General features: G+C 40.8%; 1 protein-coding gene across 3 annotated transcripts in view; it reads right to left on the reverse strand.

Annotated features, from left to right (window-relative positions):
- Positions 1 to 2,164: 2,164 nt before the first annotated feature.
- The window catches only part of WDR11 (WD repeat domain 11), a 53,054-nt gene continuing 35,212 nt past the window's right edge, over positions 2,165 to 20,006 (reverse strand). The window contains exons 15-29 of one of the 3 annotated variants that reach the window (XM_057735377.1): positions 18,792 to 18,916; positions 17,945 to 18,092; positions 14,531 to 14,637; positions 13,969 to 14,083; positions 13,418 to 13,589; positions 10,984 to 11,092; positions 10,006 to 10,068; positions 8,662 to 8,727; positions 7,719 to 7,896; positions 6,986 to 7,081; positions 6,311 to 6,476; positions 5,705 to 5,802; positions 5,129 to 5,274; positions 4,290 to 4,370; positions 2,165 to 3,109 (exon numbers count right to left, since the gene is read on the reverse strand). In XM_057735377.1, coding sequence (XP_057591360.1) covers positions 2,953 to 3,109; positions 4,290 to 4,370; positions 5,129 to 5,274; positions 5,705 to 5,802; positions 6,311 to 6,476; positions 6,986 to 7,081; positions 7,719 to 7,896; positions 8,662 to 8,727; positions 10,006 to 10,068; positions 10,984 to 11,092; positions 13,418 to 13,589; positions 13,969 to 14,083; positions 14,531 to 14,637; positions 17,945 to 18,092; positions 18,792 to 18,916 — 1,827 coding nt within the window. In that variant the 3' untranslated portion in view covers positions 2,165 to 2,952. Of the gene's footprint in view, positions 4,371 to 5,128; positions 5,275 to 5,704; positions 5,803 to 6,310; positions 6,477 to 6,985; positions 7,082 to 7,718; positions 7,897 to 8,661; positions 8,728 to 10,005; positions 10,069 to 10,983; positions 11,093 to 13,417; positions 13,590 to 13,968; positions 14,084 to 14,530; positions 14,638 to 17,944; positions 18,093 to 18,791; positions 18,917 to 20,006 lie in introns of those variants that run through there. The other 2 variants (XM_057735375.1, XR_009053769.1) reach the window with 2 other exon arrangements.

A 20,006-nucleotide genomic window follows, 5' to 3' on the forward strand; every position in this document is an offset into this window, starting at 1 on the left:
CATATTTCTCAATGTCCCTGAAAAAATTAAGGAGGTTCGGTGGTGTTTAGTTGGACTTTTTAGGTATGAGAGCCAAATGCTGAAGCAAAATGCCTGCGGGGACTCATCTGAGAGCTGCAGCCACTGAAAATCTGAGTGGGAGAGAAGTGGGGCTTTCGTGGCATCATTCTGCATGAGTCCAGCCTGGCCAAAGAAGCAAACACATGCAAGGAGTCTTAATGCCCTTTGGGCCTGCCCATCTAATTGGATTCCAGCATTTCTCAGGAGAACTGCATTCCCAAAGCCCAGTGCTTTCGCTTTTCTTCTTCTAAAACAACTAGCACCTTCAAGTATAATCAATTAAAAATGCCTTTACATTTTAATTGACTTTTTTCATTCACAAGTTGTTCTGAGTCAGTCAAATCAGTTACAAGCAGGATCCCAAAGAAATAAGAGCCCTACTGGCTCAGAGAATATTCTCACTTGTCCATCATTTCTGCCTTGCAGAATTCTTTCGTTCTAGCACAATTACACGTTTGTGCCCAAACACTTTACTTCACTCATGCAGTGCTGCTGAGGAGAATGAAATACTATGGGTGGTCACGAGCCGAGGATTCACTGAAACCTAACACTGTCTTCATGCAAGATGTAATCTCTAGGCAATACATAGCTGAGAGAAGAACTGTTTTCATATCGAGGTGAGGTCTCTTTTGTGGAGACTTTCTGATTAGGTGCACCTGGGAGGGACGTGAGGCTCGTACTGATGCAGCTCTGATGTCTATTTTGGAAGAACAAAACGTCCTGCTCCCGCTTTCAAAGTGATGGAAATACCTAAAGCAAGAGTGCGGGGAGGCCAAGAGCATGCCACCATCCGCAGAACAATTACCAACAGAGCAGGAAAACGTGAACAGTGAGAGACAGGAGCCAGAGGGTCTCACCCTGGGCCTCCCCTGCACAGAAGCCCCTGCCCACCAGACCAGGTTTCTCCCCTCCACCCAGGCTTCCTTCATTGCCAAGAGAAGGGCCAGGGGCCTGACAAGCACACCCATGAGGACTGGCACAGGGAGACATCTGCTGCCCTGAAGTCACCCTCCTTCCCTATTCCCACTGCTTGTGTCACCTGGGAAGCCTCCTTTGCTAATGCATTGATAGCACGACGTGCTTAAAGACCTTCCGTGGAAAGGCAAGCCAAGCGTCAGCAAGAGTGACCATGAACACGATGCATCCTTGTCTGCTCTAGAATCTGAATGCTCACCAAACGCGAGTGCAGCAGTTTCAGCTTCGAGCCCACAAGATCACGGGGAGAGGAAGGTCCGGGTTCTGTTAGGAACGGGTCTTTCAGTTGCATCTTGACACAGACCTGCTGCCGTCCGAAGCCGCCGGTCTGTGACACGTTCCCGGCTCTCGGGCCTCTCTGCCCAGGAGCTGCTGCCGAGCCACGCCTGGTCCTCTCCTCCACTCCCACAACCAGGCAACGGCTCACTGTCTATTTGCTGGCCTCCAATCCAAAGCACATTTAATTTTCAAAATGCCCGACGATGGAATTTCTTTTTTCCCACTGCTTACTAAGGCCAGCATTCTTTTCTCCTTTAGCTGGTTGATGGCTGAGCTAATAAAGTCTATCCTGACAATCATTTAACTAATAAACAATATAAAGAGAGTCGGGTTTGTGCATGGCTTTCAAAAACTCTATGTAACCTACCTAGGCAAAGAAAGGGCCAGAAGGTTAGCCAATCACAGGACTAAATGAATGGGTCCCAGGTTTCTTTTAGGACATTTAGCCAAAGCACTGGTCTGGGAACAAGCATTCCCAGGACAGGCCCTTCTTCTCCATGGATCTCAGCTCCTTGTCCAAGGGGGCAGGTTGGTTGATATCTAAGGGTAGAGACTATGATTCTATCTAAAAGCACCTCCTGGTGGGTGTTTGGATATGTGCCACCCTGGACGTCTAGGAGAAGACAGAAGGGCCACTTCCTCACCTCTGAGAACAACCAGCTGAGCCCCGCCCACCCAGGAACTCAGAGGCAGACCTGCCCCTTTTCCACCCTGCTCTGTGCCACGGCCCCGAGTTCCCACAGCCTTTCTCCGGATTCAGCAAAGTGGCCTGGACATTGGAGGGCAGGTGCCAGCACAGCACCCGGCCTGGTACACAGCGGCTCAGAGAACACAAACGCTCGGCTGGGATTAATTCCCTTTTTATTGATCATTTCTGTAAGTTACACATTTTTACATTTTTAGCAATAATTTATAACAGTCACATCTCATACAGTTCAATCACTGAAAGAAAACAGAGACAGAATATTAAAGCACAGAGCCTTCAAAGAGGAGGTTACTGTAATGTATCACAGACAGAGTTAAAATCCAAAATATCCGAGACTCCACATACTGGAATGAAACATAAAGCTTACAATTTCTCTATGAGCCTAAGAACCTGAAATGACAAAATTTAGTAACTGCCTAAATCAGAAAATCAACAGTTCTGTTTTCAAGGTAAGAAAACAAGGAATGCCGTGGTAAGTCGTCTTTACTGTTTCAATGTTTCTGCTCCGTTTGTACCTGGAATGACTGTATATAAACACAGGCACAGCACAGATTTCAGAACAGGTCTCACAAACTGCTTTTACTACAGATGTAAATCTAGTCAATGAGAAAAGCAATTTAGTTGCTTGGATTTTAAGTTTAAAAAAATTAAAAGTATTTCCAGGGACTCTTAAAGCTGTCTCCAAAGTATAAAATGTTACACACTTTCAAAATCTGAAGCGTTTCCACCTTGCTCTGAGATAAACAGCGGTCCTAGAACTGGCTCCTGACAGTGTAGATGTTCACATACTGTTGCGCACAAGTGGTGAAACGGCCCACGAGGACCCCGGAAGGGGTGGCATCCTCAGGAGCCTGGGCCGTGACCGTCCACGGCCAGACCAACACCCCAGCCGCCTGCCTGCGAGGCCGGGTACCCTGGCACACGCTGACCCATCACTCTCCAGTCAGTTCTCGCTTGGGGGATGCCAGCTCATTCAGTAAATCTCTGCCAGCTGCTCCAGCTTTTGAAGCAAAAAGAACCGCTCCCTGTTTAAAACCGAGGCTCTTCAAGCTTCGGGCATAATCCGCATATACAGCAGAGATGAGTTTCTGTGAACCGCAGTTAAGGAAAGGAAGGGCAAAATGGGCGCCACTAGGTTCCCACAGGCCGGAAACAAGGACCAGCTCCGCCGCAGTGTCCACAGGAGGGCAGCACGGGAGAAGCAAAAGCACCTCTACCCCGCGGGAGGGCAACTCCCGGCTGCGGGAGGCAACGTTTCCATCTGTACTGTCCTTGCACTTGCGTCAGCTGAGCCCAGAGCCTGTCCTTCTACAAGACCCAACTAACATCCTCCCAGATTCTGAGGTCTAAATGCACTTAGACTGGAGAAAGAAGGATGACAGAAGTGAAACTCACGTGCATATCCTTGTGCTGTTTGAAACTCTGAGAGACTGGCAGTTTGAGGGGCAGATACAGCCTCACTGAGAGGTTCTATCTGCAAAGCCTGCTTCAAGGCAAGAGCTCCAGAGAGCTGGGTGTTGGGGTTTTAGACAGCCCTGTTCCACTGTGTTCTGATATCCAAAATGGCTCCTTCGAACTAGAGCCAACTTCACCAGTGCCTAGATATGTGATACTGAGTTCGGTTTAATTTTCTACTAAAAATAAACAGAAAATCAAAAACATGACATGTAGAAATGAGGCCACAATGTAACAATTTAAGAAAAAGTACAATGAGAATAACAAAGCCTCTATAAACACAAGGACCTGGGATCTGGATTCTCAAGCCCATTCTTTTCAAAGAAAAACATGTGACTCAAGTGACGTGTAGAAGAACTGAAACGCTCCTGGTCACACGTGGACCACAGTGACCTGCCTGCACGACACGCCTCTCTGAGGTGCTGCTGTGCCTTGTTCCACATTAGACTGTCGCTGTGGGTAACAGCAAGTCTTTCTTTTCACTCTATTCCGGTATGCATTTACTCCAGCAGCAGCCTCCTATACCTTTCCTAACTAGTTCCTCTATCCTCTCTTTTTTAAGTTCAAACAAAACATTACAAAATTTGGGCTCCTTGCCCTTTACAGCCCTTCCCAGCTCCCCACCAACTTAGAGCTGAGGCCGGTGGTGCAACAACCTTCTTTCTGATTCTCTCCCTCTCGTTCCTCCCTCTTTCCTGGCTCTGGGGAGCCAGCATACGGATCTTTCTCCGTCCCAGGCAGCACAACTGAGAGAGATTCTAAAACCCTCACGGCACCTGCTTCCTCCTCAGCACACATGTGCCGGCAAAGGATATCTGAGTCCTCGCTGACTTCAATCGCACCGTACTTGAGACAAGCTTCCACAAACAAGGCCGCTCTGTCGAAGTACCTCATGCTGCTCAACAGAACACAACAAGAGTTAGGTGCCTGCTGTGATTTACAGCATCTGAGAGTAGAACCATCCCAGAGAGTATTTCTATATAAAGACTTGTACATGGTCTCCCCGGAAGCCCAGGTGCTGCATAAGTCACACCAGCACTGTTCTCAGCCCCGGCTTAGAGGAAAGGAGGGGAGAATTCTCATGCCCCAACCCCCTGCTCTTTTTTATTAACACGTAAAAGGAAATGTGTGAAATTGCTGAAATACACAGAAACCTACAGAGACAGGACAAGGATCCATGTACTCACTGCCCAGATTTAACAAGTAAGCTATTGCAGTATCCGCCTCACCTTACCTCCCTTAGTTTTAAATAAATAAAATGTCCTATAATAAGTGATGAGTATCAACTGCCCTTCAAGGTTCTCAGAGGGGAAACCTCCAACTCGCCACACTTTCTTCACCCTTCCTACTGCTTTCCAGCCTTCATCTCAGTCGTTCTACTCAAACTGAACGCCTCCAATTCTCTAAAGACTTGTTTAATATTCTTTTTAAACAGGTACCTGTTAGGTTTGACTAGCACATTGGTAGGAAAATAACACAGTTCCTAGACCGAATGAAGAATGAATAAACTCGGACTGCTCCACCCCCTTAAGGTTTTTAAAAATACACCTAAAATGCATGCTTCTCCCTTTACTCCCGACATCAAGGACTACCATCCGCCGGGCAGAGCCTCACAACAGTGCGGTCCTGACCAGCCAAGGACACTGGGTGTACCTGTGAAGTGTCTCAGCCACGCTGGAAAAGCAGCCCAGGGAGAGGAGGACCAGGAGGGCCTTTGACTTCTGGTTCACTTGAGGGGAACAAAGGTGGTCGACCCACCGCTTTAAAACGTCGGCACACTCTTCAGAATTTAAACGGACCTGAGAAAGATGCCCATGTTAAATACAAAGACATTGCGCACTCAGAAGAAAGAAAGAACTCAATTGAAATGGGATCTGGCCTGATCTGCTTCCCTACACACCCCCTGATGCTGCAGCATCATGACCAGCAGTGATGGGGCCCCACACCCTTGGGACCGACACACCCGGCAGCATCTCTAGGCTGCAGTCTGGGCTCACACCCCAGTAGGGAGAGGAGGCAGATGCTTTCACTTAACTGCTACCAATACAACCTCCATTTTGCAATAAGAAGAAATGTAATTTATACTCAAAGAATAAGAGGATGAAAGTTGCAAGAAAATATTTGCAAAGCCACTTTCCAGCTAAAAACAATGCTTCTAAATCATGAGTCAAAAGTTCAAGACTGAACTTTCTATCCCAAAAGTTCAAGGCACCTCCAAGAATCACCTACTTTGGCAAGCCACGCTGCCCGGTTCCACTCGCCGTAGGTCTGCAGGTAGCGGCAGGCGTCCGCAGCTTTGTCTATCAAGCAGAGCAATTGAACACCCTCTGGAAGACAAAACAGCAGCCCCACAAGTGACACTGGAGCTGTCTCTTTGATGAGTCACTAAAGGGTAAAATCATCATTTGATTTCATCTTGTCTTGGACATTTTATACCTACTGGAGACATTACTGACTTAAATTTTAAAATAAAATATTAAAATAGGGTTTTACAATGTTACCACTCAAGTACCACGATTGGAAGCACAAATACAGTCCGGAAAACAAACAAGTGAAGCCTACCTCACTCACTGGTGTTCAGCCCTTAGGGTGCCCAGGGCTGTCTGAGTTACGCCTGCTGTCTTGGCAATTATTAATAGTGCCCCTTTTACTCTTTCAAAAGCACGCTGGTCTAGATGATTACGTTATATGGTCATCTTATAAAGTGCTAGCAATAATCTATTTTTCTCCAGCATATACATAAAAGAAAGAAATATCCCTAACAACCAAATACTTTCCAGGAATGGGTCTGATTTTCCAGAGTATTGACGAATAAACCCACAAAGCATGCCTTACCTGCCAATTTCCCATTGGCAATCATATTAGTTGCCACGAGCTTAATGGTGCTCTGAGAGGGGCCTGACGAGGTGACAGTTGTGACCAAGCAGGCTTTCAGTGAGTCACAGTAATAATGCTGGTTATCTGCACTTGTTTCCAATAGCAACTGCACAGCTCTGTCTGTCTAATAAGAGAAACAGTTCTTCTAATTATGAGACCATTCGCCTCCAACAAAATCCTTTAAAATTCATAATTTGGAACACTAAAGTTTTCGGCTTAAAGAAGACTTTCATTCTGAAATACTGTTTGTGAACACTTTGTTTATATATACAAGCTAAACAAAAGTACAGCACTGCTTCTTTAGGACAAATGTAAAATCACAGTTTGGTTTACACAGGTGCTTATTTAAGCTTTGCACAAGTCAATTCAGAGACACAGAATCAAAACAAAACTAGCTAGGCCTCATGTGACATTATGGAAGCCAAAATTACAAGCTGGTTAACCATATATTTTTGCTTTCTCAGAATGTCTGTTGGTCTTATATTGAGAGAAAGCATAAATTTATACTTTCAGGGAAATGCTATAGTGTGAGTGTGTGTGTGTGTGTGAGAGAGAGAGATATAAGTGATGCTATAAATTACTAATCAACTAGCAACTCCCTGAACACGAAAAGAGTTATAAAAACTGACGTACTTGACCCAAGAGAAGCAGTTGGTCTGTACATTTCCTTGTATGATCATAAGTTGACCGTTTCACCTCCTGAAGATTAACCCTTTCCAGCTGAAATTTCTAGAGTAGGAAAAAGAGAGAGAGAAGATTGAGCCTGGATTTTAAAATTTTTGATGTATTTAAATTTTACTATATTTTAAGTCACTTTAGTAAACATTACTTTGACTTTTGAGGTTATCAGAAAATTATCTTCACAGAAATCCAATAATTTAATAAGAATTTGAGAAGAAAAAAGTTATAATTGAAACGTATTATAATCTGTGTGCAAATTTGCCTGCTTACAGAAACTGGCACTTCAGTAGAGCTGGAAGAAAAATCCCTATGTGTAATTTAGTACTCTACTGGAGTACTAAAAATTATGAAACTACTTTTATATATATAGAACAGCAAATTCAAACCAAGTAAATTAAGTATTTGTTATTTATAGAAAATTAATAAAACAAGAAAATTAAAATGAACCAAGTTAAAAATTTTAAGACCAAAAAAAATTAAAAGACTGTTAATAATAAAATTTTAATGTCTATTAAAAAACTCAGTAAGCGTTTATGAGCTTTTCAAGCCCTGAGTCAGTCCTTCTTTACGTGAATGTCCCAAGGGACTCGTTTCTATTATGCGGACCTTTATTCAGTTCAAAAGTTTCCCAAATTTAAGATACTTAAGCACAGCTTCAAAGGTTTTAGCATATGAAACAGAATACCTGAAAATACGCATTTTCACAGAGCACATCATAACATATGTCTAGTGGGTTGTTCACTTTGTCCCGAGGAGCAGCTTCTTTAGCAGCTGGTGTGCCTGCTGCCTTCTCCTGGGACAAGCTGTGCAGGTAGTGGGCAGCGACCGTCCAGAAGTGCAGCTCCGACTCATCGCCGTAAAGCCTGGCAAGGGTGAGACCAGAGTTTCCACTGAACTCACACAGCAGAGTGGGGCCTGGGTGGGGCTGCCCACAGCAGCCTGAAGTGCCGGGAGCACGGTGCTGTCCCGTGAAAGACCACGTGCTGGGCCAGGTGGAAGAGGTGAAGCTGCAAGTCCTCCAGCGCTGTTCCTGGGTCTCAAACAGCGCAGGGCCCTGACTGCATGGGGCCCCTTCAGGCCCAAACCTCTCTCTGTTCTGCTATTAAGAGCAACGCCATGGTTCTGAAGCCCGGGCCATTATTCACCTGGTTTGCCATTAGTATACCTTTCAATCTGGACCAGTTAAGGAAAAAGTTCTTCTGGGATAACTAACTAGATAAGGTGTGGAAATAATATGCTATGTATTCTCTGGGGAGTGGAGGGAAATGTCTTTTTTATGAGGGACAACTCTACTGTACAGTGACAATGCATAGGTTATTACTTCTAAATATAACTTATTGGTATATTTAAGAACATGCCCTTTGTCGCTGATATTTTAAAAAGCTGTCTGTAGGAGGGAGTCTTTTCAGTAGAGAAGGCCTAGATCTCATGTTCAAAATGTTGGGTTTTTTTTTCTTCCCTATTTGTAGTACTACTTTTAAAATTAATTGTAAGCCAAATATAAAGGATGAAATGATATATTTTCTAAAATCCAAAAGAGTCTGGTCTTAACTAACAACCCTTAATAAAAGAAATAAGTTAACCTGAAATTTCCTGTCTCTTACACAGAACACTTCAAATAGTGTTACCTTGAAACAAGCAGGCATCTCTGCAAGAGGGTGAACTCCGGATCAAGCAAGAGTTTCTTTATGTCACTGTGGACAGAAATGCAGACAAAGGCAAGACAAAATTTTTGAATCCAACAATAAAGGAGATAAATCAATATACTCTTAAAATGAAAAATTCTACCCAAAGGGTATGTTTAGAACTTACAAAAGAAGTCACTTTACCATGACCCTGAAATTGAAACAGCTTTAAGGCTTAGGGTATATCTAGGCTTTGAGAAGTAGAACCCATCAACCACCACAGCTAATTCTGATTTACCTTCTTGAAGCAGTTCAACTCATGTTCTAAAAAATATGACAGCTGCCAAACTATAGGGACAAGAATATCATTGTTGATAAAATGATTTTGCTACTAGTCATCAGGAACAGTATATACTTCAGAGACAATGCATTCAGAATTTACTCTTGAATGTATTCAAAAATTAAAATATTTAAAGAAAGGCTAGTGTTTTTATAAATTGATATGGGCTTCCTAGGTGGCACAGTGGTTAAGAATCCGCCTGCCAATGCAGAGGTCACAGGTTCGATCCCTGCTCTAGGAAGATCCCACATGCCGCGGAGCAACTAAGCCCGTGTGCCAAAAAAAAAAAAAAAATATATATATAAATTGATATTTCTAAAATAGCCAAATAGAGAATATTTATAACTCAGGAAGAAGGGGAGATAGTCTTTAAATCTATTATTTTCCATTTAAACATAAATGCTAACTTTGAAATAGAGAAAACAATAATTATTTCGAATTTGACATCAACAAAATATTCTACTACCATTAATTTACTAAATATTAAAATACACGTCACAGATTTCAGATTGGAAAAATATGTTACATTTTACCAAGAACTCCTTGTGGACCCATATTTTTCTATTTCCTTTCCAATGTTATTCCTAGCACATATTTTTAAATGCTCTTGGCTCCAGGGAGCATATTAATTTCTTAGCCAGAAGAGCGCACACACAGCACCTGACACAGAGAGCCCATTTTACAAGAGGGAAGCTGACAGGGAAGAATCCCCCTGTGTACATCCTCCAATGTGTGGCTTTGCAGGGGACCTGTACTGGAGGCAGGCTGAGCTACAGAGACGTTCACCCCACAGCTTCTATGCCTGCCCTGACGTGAGACCACAGCAATCTGATACTTATTTCCACAAAACAAAGATTCTAAAAGGAAAAAAACCTCTGTGAATAGAATGGTCTCTCCGTGGGCTACTAATATTTTCTAAAACAAAGTTTAATTTTAAAAAGCCTAAATCATTATGTTTTTCTTTTTCATATTCTAATCTTGTAATAAGACATGGTTGGAGTGCTTACTTAGACAAGGAGTTCAGTTGCTCCTGAAGGAGATTCTTTATCTCTTCATTTTCTGGATAATCACTGTACCAAGAAAAGATTGTGAATTCATTTTCTCTTGTAACCATTTATTTCTTCACCAGAATAAAAGGTTGTGTTAATATAGAAATAACTCCTCTGTAGGCCTTGGTTAAAAACCTGGCTATAGACCAGCAGAGCAACAGTTTACGCAGGACCCTACTGATCATCTTTAATGTCTGCTTTTATCTTATTTGGTCAAAACCAAGAAATGAGTACAGAAAGTCTCTTTGGCTTTCAAGAAACCAGAAAACTTTATCAGTGAGCTCTAAAAACTATCAGGTTTAGATTCACGTTAATAAGGATCTCAGCAATGACTAAAGGAATTCACTCGTTCTGCTCTGCAAAATGCACATTCATTTTCCTAAGCAGATATTTCTTGGAGAAAGGACACCTCATCACATTATTTTTTTAATTCCCCTAACCCATGCCTATCTGTGCATTCTACACGGCATAAGTCCCGTAACACTTGTAGTAGTTTAACTAATAACCACTAATAATGTGAATATGTTTTTGCAATGAGGCAGTCTATAAAACATAAAATACCTCTGGAGTAGGCCCCTTTACGCTGCTTTTAAAAAGAATTAATCTTGTCCTCAGATTCCTCTTGGCCTCAATTGGCCCTCTTCACACTCAGTATGCCACACCCCACGTTCAGACCATAAGACGACCACACAGCTACCTGACAGCAGCTTGCGTACTCACAACTGTCCACAGGCTCAAACTTCCCCAAAGTCCCCAGAGGCGTGAAGACAAGAGGCAGATCAGTGATTCTTTTAGTGTGTCTGCCATCACTGCCTCACCTCAGCTTTAAGGTTCCAATCCCTATAAGCCCTGGAGACAGGCCACAGCTGATTTTCATGGGTGTCCTTCAATCTTAAACCAATTAAGAAAGGAAAACAAAAATGCAAAAAAACTTACACATGAGAAATGTCCAAAGAATACTGTCCATCCCAAGGCTGATGTAATAAGAAAGCTTTTAAGGCAAGGGCGGCCCTTGGAACAAGGAGATATGGGCACCACACAGGCTCTAGACAAAAAAAGTTTTTTGCTTTTAGTAAGTAAAATTGTATACTACTATAAAGCTTCAGCTATAGACAGTTTATGGAGAAGTCAGCAGAGAACAATGTGTAGGTCTGGTGGCAACTCAGAGGGTCTATTCAATGTAATCACTACTTAAGACACAGAGGCTAAGAGCTGCACAGAAAGTGAGATTGAAGGGTCTCTGATACCGTAGTGACACTACTTAAAGTGCTTGGAAATAGCATCATATTAAATGTTATTAAACAAGTCTCATACTCTTGAGTTCCTAATTTTAGATGCTGCTGAAAAGAACATTAAGACTGTTTTATGCCATTCTATGCCTCTGGTAATAGGCAGTAGGCAAGGATTCTCCAGCTCAAAAACAGGGATTGCAATTTTCTACATTTGTCTGACCTCCCCCTTTACGGGAGGTGGGGGTTATCAGACAAATGTAAATAAAGGTGGGGTTCAAGAAGGCGACTATCTAAGCTATTCTAAGAAAACAGATTTGAATCAATATATTATGATTTTCTCTACTTGTCATCAAGGAGAATTGAAGTATATTAAATATTATATCAATGCATATGACCTCAAATGATTTTATTTTATCCCACATCAATAAGTCCAAAATACATTTCTAATTCCTCAGAATAGAAATATATGATATCAAACATATTTTCCCAAACTCAAATCAGCACATATCTGGCAGCAAACACAGAGATCTTCTTCCTAACTCCATATTTACACTCTCACTAGTTTTTACTCTTTAACATTTACTGAGTGTTGTTTTGAGTTTAAAGTTCAATATGTGAAATATATGCATAATTTTATTGACCTTTCCCTATTATTATTTAAAATTTTTTCCCTTTCTGGCTGAGGTCGCACCACTAGAGACTGGATAGGAATGAATTTTTTTTTTTAAGTATTAGGAAATTTTTAAAAGAAAAATGTAATCTAAAATCTGGCTGCAGGTCAGCTGTTCAGGTCTGGTATTAAACATGAGCTAACAATGGGCTATAATTCTGTAAGTCAATTTAATTTAAACATAAATACCCTGGCTTTGGAGATTTTTAGACTCAAATTTTAAGTTAAAGGTCAAAGAAAAGCTTCTCAAACATTAAGAGTACATTTGCACACTTCTTTACCTAGAACTAGTAACTAAATTAAAAAAAAGTCATCCTTGAAATTCCTTCCATTCCCTTAATAACTTTATGTTTAAAATAAGTATCTATGCTTGTCCTTCCCTAGGAGGAGGTCCTGCTACTTCTACAGAGCTGGCAGGTGTCTTGAGGACAGATATGCAATGTTCAATTCCTGCCTTAGCAGATGGCAGTCACAGTTACAGAGTAAGAAGCGGTGGTACCCAAATACAGTGGCAGGGGTGGGGCAGTGACAAAAACAAAAGCGCACCTAACGTAGGTAACAGTAGCCCAGCCAACATAAACAGCAACTTGGTAGTGCCTCAAGCACAAACATAACATGAAGGGACAGGTTTTCAAAATGCTACTGTCTCTGAATGTGCCAGAGATTGGCTCTACGAAGGTACAGACAATTCCCAGAGCTGACAGTTCCTAGGATGAAGCTCACTAAACGACTAAACACTTCTCTTACGAAATTTTTTACAGATCAGATAGCTTAGAGTGTACACCAAAGGTATCCCTGGAGAAAACTTAAAGAAGGAAGTCCAATTTTCAAATAGATTGATACGTGCATTCACAAACTTCTCATTCTCTTTTTAAAATCACAGTTATTTTTGCTAAAATATTTTTCATCCTGGAAAGAAAAAAATCTCAAAGCATAAACCATACAAAACCATACAAAAAAGGGTAAGGTAGAGCAATCATTCAATTTTGTTTTGACTGACCCTTTAACAAGTCATAAGATGGGCATCAAAATTCAAGATAATCAGAACACTTTCCAAAGTGATTTTTCCATGATGCATGGCTAAGAAAGATATAAGGCCCACTATTAAAAAGCCAGCAGCACCTTATCACTAGATTTACGTCCTCTGATGAGTTCTCCTAAAGTCTGAGGAAGCCATTTCTATAAATGTAAACATCTTTGATCTTTTGACAAAGCACTCAGGAAAGGGTCAAGGAAGGGGCGCTTGGTAAACCAGAGCTGGTGAATGATTGACGTCTGCAGTTATAAAGAGTCTAGGATCTCAGCAGTAAAAACACTCAAGCTTTAAGTTAATATATAATATTTGCTTAAACTCAGATTCCTAGAAAGCAAGATTGAAATGAAACAGAAGCAGCCCTCTCCCCTGAAAAGAGCAGCTGGTGCAAAATACAGACAGGTTTCCAAGCATCCTTTCCTTTGAACTCCATACCGGTTAACTCCTGTTCATCCATTCTAAAACACGTGGACTTCATGGACATCTCCAGGACCCTGATACACCCATCATCTGAAGCCAGGATCACTTTATCTGATGTACACCAGTCCACGTCCAGTATCCGAAAGGTTACATTTCTTCCACTTCTTAAACTGCTCACCATCTGAACCTTCAAGAGTGAATTTGGTTGTCACTTTCAGAAAGAAAAGGAAGATGTTTATCATTCCAGATTAAGCGGTCAAAGGAAGACAGTGCCTTTGGCTAACATGCAGTTCACACTTAAAACTGAACAGTCTTTGGCAATCCATCTTCCTCATGCAGACTGCATTCTGAAGGTCCCAAAGATAGTGATAACATTAAAGATCTGTTGAGCTATCACCTTTAAAACAGAAATACTGTAAAAGAAAAATTTAAAAGAAAGAAAATTTTTAAGGAGCTTGACAAACCACTATACTATTTTCCTTTCTAAATTATAAGGAAGTAAAAAATACACAGTTCCTGTGGCCAGCAGCTTCATCTGCAGTGTACCCACATGGTGCTCGACCTACCTCTTTAGTATCCCATACTTCAGCTCCATCATTGTACATTGCTATTAATTTTTGGTTTCCTTTACCAGGGGCAAAACGAATCTTCCTCACCCAACTTCGGTGTGTAGGTATTCCTCTGAGGACAAACAAACAAAAACCAAAACACCAATATGAAGTAGAGTAATATCTCGTCATCACGAGACATGGCCAATTTCTCTTTCTATTTCTGTTTTTGACAAGGTCTAGTGATGTGAGAGAAGAATCACTCTTCTTTCTGGGACAAGGGCCATGTATGACAGAAAAAGGTCTGCTCTTTAGCCCTTTAACAACAGCTGGAATAGTGTCCCAGCACTTCTGCATGGGCCACCTGCATATAAAGGTCTTCTATGAATGTTCCAGAGTCTGGCTCAAGGCCCTTCCTCCTAAGTTGAGTGACAAGAGACCCAAGGGTCCAAGCTCCACATAATCACATTTAGTGACCCTGCTTATTACCAAGTCACAAGCCTCCAATAGAACCATATTAAAAGGTGTTTTGTTTTTTTTTTTTTAAACCAAATAACACAATTGCATTCTTGACTCATACCTGGATACTCTGCCTTTCAAATCCCAAAAATTTAAATTTCCATCCATATCTCCAAGAACTAATGTATCACCTTTCCAAGCGATGCAGGTAATACTACCCATACTTCCCTAGAAAACAACAGCAACAAACACACATCAATTTCACCATTTATGAGCAGTCTGCATGACAAAGAAATATTCTTATTTAGTAACTATGATGAAATAATAAAGATGTTTTAATAAAACAATTATAAATTGTCTTGCTTTAGTGTGAATGTCATCAAACACTAACAGAGTTCAGACACTGAGAGAGCTACCTAGCATTTCAATTTCAACTAAAAAGAAGCAGGAGACTGCAATTTGACAGACACTGTTATCTGAACTAGATTTACAGAGAAGGGCGGTCTTTTGAGGAAGAACTACCAGAAAAAAGAAAATGAGAAAAAGAAAAAAAGAGAAGGAAAGGACACCCTTTGAGCTCTTGTCTGCAAGTTATCCCTCACTGCAAAAGGATAAATAAATCTATTCTGGGGAAAATTCAAAGCTGTCTCATAACTAACTGTTCAGCAATTTTTCTATTGAAAGAGAGGATCCATCACTATGTAGTACACCTGAAACTAACATAATATTGTATGTCAACTACATTAAAGAAAGAAACAGGGAATCCAGAGCTGCACTGATACCTTCTGGAATAAGGAAGATAAAGAGATACTGTATATTGAAGGCATCTGCACAATTTGAATTCACAGAAGACTGCAGAGAAGTTACACACGGAAACACAAATATAAGAATGAAACACCACTGTAATAAACAGAGTGGGGAGAAAGGAGCTTGCAGATCTAACACATGCACACAGGTAGTGTGACAGAGCATGGAGGAGCCTGGGTTCTGGGGTCAGCTGCCTGGGCTTGAACCCAAGCTTTATCATTTAACTTGCTGTGTGATTTTGGGGTATGTTTACTTAACCTTTCTGTGTCAAGGATTTATCACCAATAAAGTAAGGTAAGCTCATAGAACCTGATGAGTTCTTATCAGCGTTAATAAATTTCTATAGGTAAAGAAAGGCCTTATGACAACGCCTGTCATAGAGTACAGTCAATACACATTAGCTATTAAATATTATTGCTCAATTACTTTTCTACTTATTCTCTACTTATATTAAAAGAAATCTTGTTTCTTCATTTCTAGAACGATATAAAAATTCACATGTTTAGTTCTCATGGTGTCGACAGGAAGAAGGAGGAAAGTTCTAACGGTATGCCAAACTGGTTATTTAACAGACTTTCACATACATCAAATACTGCATAAATCCTAGTGTTAGTCAAGAAACAAAAGAAAAAACTGGATTAAAAATGAATATTTTAATGAATTCAATTAATAAAAAACTTAGAAAGCAATGTTAAATAGAATTCGGTATAGTACAAAGCAACACTCCCAAGATCTTATTTCTATTCTCCTGACCATATTAACCGAATGTTTAAGAATTTGCCTTTAGGGCTTCCCTGGTGGCGCAGTGGTTAAGAATCCACCTGCCAATGCAGGGGACACAGGTTCGATCCCTGGGCCAGGAAGATCTCACATGCCACACAGCAACTAAGCCCATGCTCCACAACTACTGAGCCTGCGAGCCACAACTACTGAGCCCACAAGCCGCAACTACTGAAGCCCACTCGCCTAGAGCCAGTGCTCCACAACAAGAAGCCAACGCAATGAGAAACCTGTGCACTGCAACAAAGAGTAGCCCCTGCTCACCACAACTAGAGAAAGCCTGTGTGCAGCAACGAAGACCCAATGGAGCCATAAATAAATAAATAAATAATCTATTAAAAAAAAGAATTTGCCTTTAAATTTACTTTTTCAGTCAATTTTTTTTTTACATCTTATACTATCTTACTTTCTAATGTCTAAAAATTAGAATATTAAAATCTAGATTAGCCCAGAAATCAGTGTTACCAGCTTAGAATTACAAGTAATGTATTAATACAACTGCACAATTCAACAATCCAGACCTTCCTACCTAAGAGTCTGTTGATGGGATATAAGCCACGAGGAGAGTCTAAGGTGCTTTCAGAGGGTGTGGCGTAAGCTCGCTTTGTGGCTCCAAATAACCCCAGTGTAGGATCTGGAGATCCCAGAGAACCAGTGGAAGATTTAAAACTCTGTAACAGAGTATTACTAGTTGACACTGATATGTCACCTGCATGTAAAATATGATGTTCAAAAGAGCGGAAGTAAGGCTGGCAGCAAAGCAAAGATATTCATTCTCTCCCACTGTTCCAGTTTTCTGAATAAAGGCAGTCAGTCAACTATAAACTCTCCAAGAGAACATAACTTAAAATATGTCAAGCTTTCTTCTTCTTTTTACCATTTTTATATACTCTATAGTTCTGGGACCAAAACTCAGGGAAATTTTCAACTCAAAACAAATGTTTAATACCTTACATTTGGGAGGAGAGTAAGATAAATATTGGATTAAAATAAATAAACAAAACCTCTGCCTAAATTCTACATGTTAGTCATTGAAAAATATTTTGATTACTGAAAATAAAAATAATGAACCAAAACCAACTTCTCAGGTTTTATACAGTAGATGCTTAATTCTCCTTCCCTAAAAATAATCTGCTCTAAACATGCACTCATTTCACTAATAAGGTTGGATCCTTATTAGGCTGGTCATCCCCTGAGGACCTTCTAGCTGTGGAACAAAAGGATCTGGCAGGCAGAACACAGACTAGCTATATCCTGACTTCAGAGCAATCGACTAAAACACTCCATTTTTAGATGGCAATTTAAAATAAATATACATATATTTAAAAACCATCTCATCCCCCATTGAATGGTTATGATAGTATTTGTTAATGAATACATTTTCTTCATCCATCCATCAAAAACAACCTGTGAGATACACGCCGACACAACCTATTAACTACAAGACCTTAGTGAGAGAGCTCCACAAGGCCATAGGAGGATATCTATTTTGGTAAATAGTAAGAAATACTTTTACACCTACAACCAGATTACCATTACCCAAAAATACTACTAGATTTTAAGTCAGACCCTTCAGGATAATGCTTGAAATGGAAAGAGGAGAAACGAGTCCGATGCTGCTCTGCCAGGTCCCCAGGCTGGGCCCCCTGGGGAAGCTGCTCCCTCCCCCTCAGCCTCGTCATAGACAAAATGGAAATAATCCCTCATGGGTGGCTATAGTGATAAAAATGAGTAGCACCTGGTAAGCATTTAATCAAAATAGTTACAATGCTATTCTCCAGCAGTATGGAACAAGCTTAATCAGTGATAATCTCTCCTTGGTAAAGTTCTATTTACATTATACTCTTCTGAAATAGTTTTCCAACTTAACTATGGCTTCACTGGATATAGAACCAATAAAGTCTCTGATAAGAAACCTTAATGAAATTTAATCACAAGTTGGACTCACATCTGGTGGAATCCGAGCACTATCTTTCACTGAGTTTCCTTCAACAGTGAGATGATAAACCTGGCCGTCATTATCGGTAAACACAAAATGCTCCCGGGCAGAGATGTTCTGACTGAGTTCAGATTTACTTTCGGCCTCCTGCAGCAAGCTTTGGGATAGAGGAAAATAAGATAAAGACATTTCTTTTCCCTAGAGAGACAATAATTAATTAACTCTCCCCAAATACAGATGCATTAACAGGAGGTCAAAACCATTTAAAAAAAAAAATAAAACAATTAGCCGAAACTAATCTTTGCCCAGTAATAATAGGAAAACACAAATCTAACACCACAAGCTAACGCTTACCCTGTACAGAAAAATGTGGTGATCTAGAGTTCCCATGAGAAAAAAAGCCTCTTTGCTGTTTCTGCTGCAGAATAGAGGCCTGACCTCGACCCATCATTCTCTGTGAAGTTTTTTATTTGTAAGTTTGGTGGGGCTGGGGATGGGACAGTACATAAGTTAGAATTCCTAATACGTTTCCTTTGTGAACACAGATGACAATATGATCCACCTGGATATTCACACTGCATTCATCTGAATTTCAGAAGCTAAAGTTTATGGAGAAAAGGGCACCGAGGATGATCATACTCACTAACGGGTGCTGATGTGTAGATGTTACTGCACAGGTTTATTGCTGCAAACTGCACCAAGCAATGCAATACTACCACCCACTCTTCAGTAATACGATATGTAGTGAAACACCAACATATGTTCAAAAGCAGACTAGAGATGCCTTGGGATGACACTTGTCAACTTCCCAACCATGACTTGGCTATTACAAATGACAGTGGTGGAACCTGAGCACCTGATCACAGATGACTCAACAACACTCAGCTCTGTATCTGAGACCACAGTCTGGCGGGCCATGGCCTCTCGGGTAGCCAGCTGCTTCTTTCTCAGGCTCTTCAAGTTGTGAGAAGGTGACCACTCCTGTGAAGCAAGGACAGACATACCCACAAGTGATCAGTTTCTCTGTCAAAGAGCACTTCCAGAAGAGCCAGGCATACCTGCCATTGCCCAGCATCACTCATCATTACTACACATCAATTCACAATTTGTTCTTAGGTTGTACTTTTTTTCAGAATGGCTGAATGAATGCATTTTCATTAGAGCTTATGGTAGATTTTAATAATCTACCTCTATTTCCTTCTACCTCTAATCTTCAATTAGAGCTTAAGGGAAAAGAGCTTAATGGCGAACTCCACAAGGTTTAAACTTTTGATGCTTTCATTTTTTACAAAATGAAAATAATACATTTAATTATGGTATTTCCTACTCCTTACCTCCCCACCTCCCCCTCAGGTGCACAAGGTGAAATGATCACAATTCTCCAATCATGGCCCATTACCATCTGTAGGTCCACCCCCAACCTCTCCTTTTATTTATTTATTCCTGCTTATTCTAATGCATTTAATCTAATATCCTCTCATATATATAAATTCTTAACGTAGTTATTTTACATGCACGTATTTGTGATCTCCATAAGCAGTAGTGTGTTATATATTTCTTCCTATTTCTAACTCTTCTTACTCAGAGCAATGTATTCAAGCCCCACCTCTGTTGTTTCTGCATGTTATATAACACTCCATGGGTACATTTGCCAATTTTTAGTCAAGTTTTTAGTTTAGTTTAGTTTTCCCAGCAAAAGACAGCCAAATCGCCTTGATACTCTCATCACAGCAAATTACACTGTGGTCAATATCCTCACATAAGTTCCTGTATGACCAGAAGCTGACCGGCTGGAGCACAGCGGATGTCTGTGTTTGCCTCAAGCACTGCCAGTATGCTCTGAAGAATGGCTTCACTGGTCTACACTCCTACCAGCAGTGCCTAAGAATTCCTATAGTCCATATTACACCCACATGGGATGCTATCTGGCTTTCCAATTTTTGTTAGTCTAAAAGCTACATACCATGGTTATTTTACTTTGCACATCTAAAAACCAATGAGTCTGAACATTCACATTTGTTGGCCTTTTAGGTTTCTTTGCTGTTCATTAACTGCTCACATGCTTGTTCAT

This window comes from Hippopotamus amphibius, chromosome 5, assembly GCF_030028045.1.
Source record: "Hippopotamus amphibius kiboko isolate mHipAmp2 chromosome 5, mHipAmp2.hap2, whole genome shotgun sequence".
NCBI lineage: Eukaryota > Metazoa > Chordata > Mammalia > Artiodactyla > Hippopotamidae > Hippopotamus > Hippopotamus amphibius.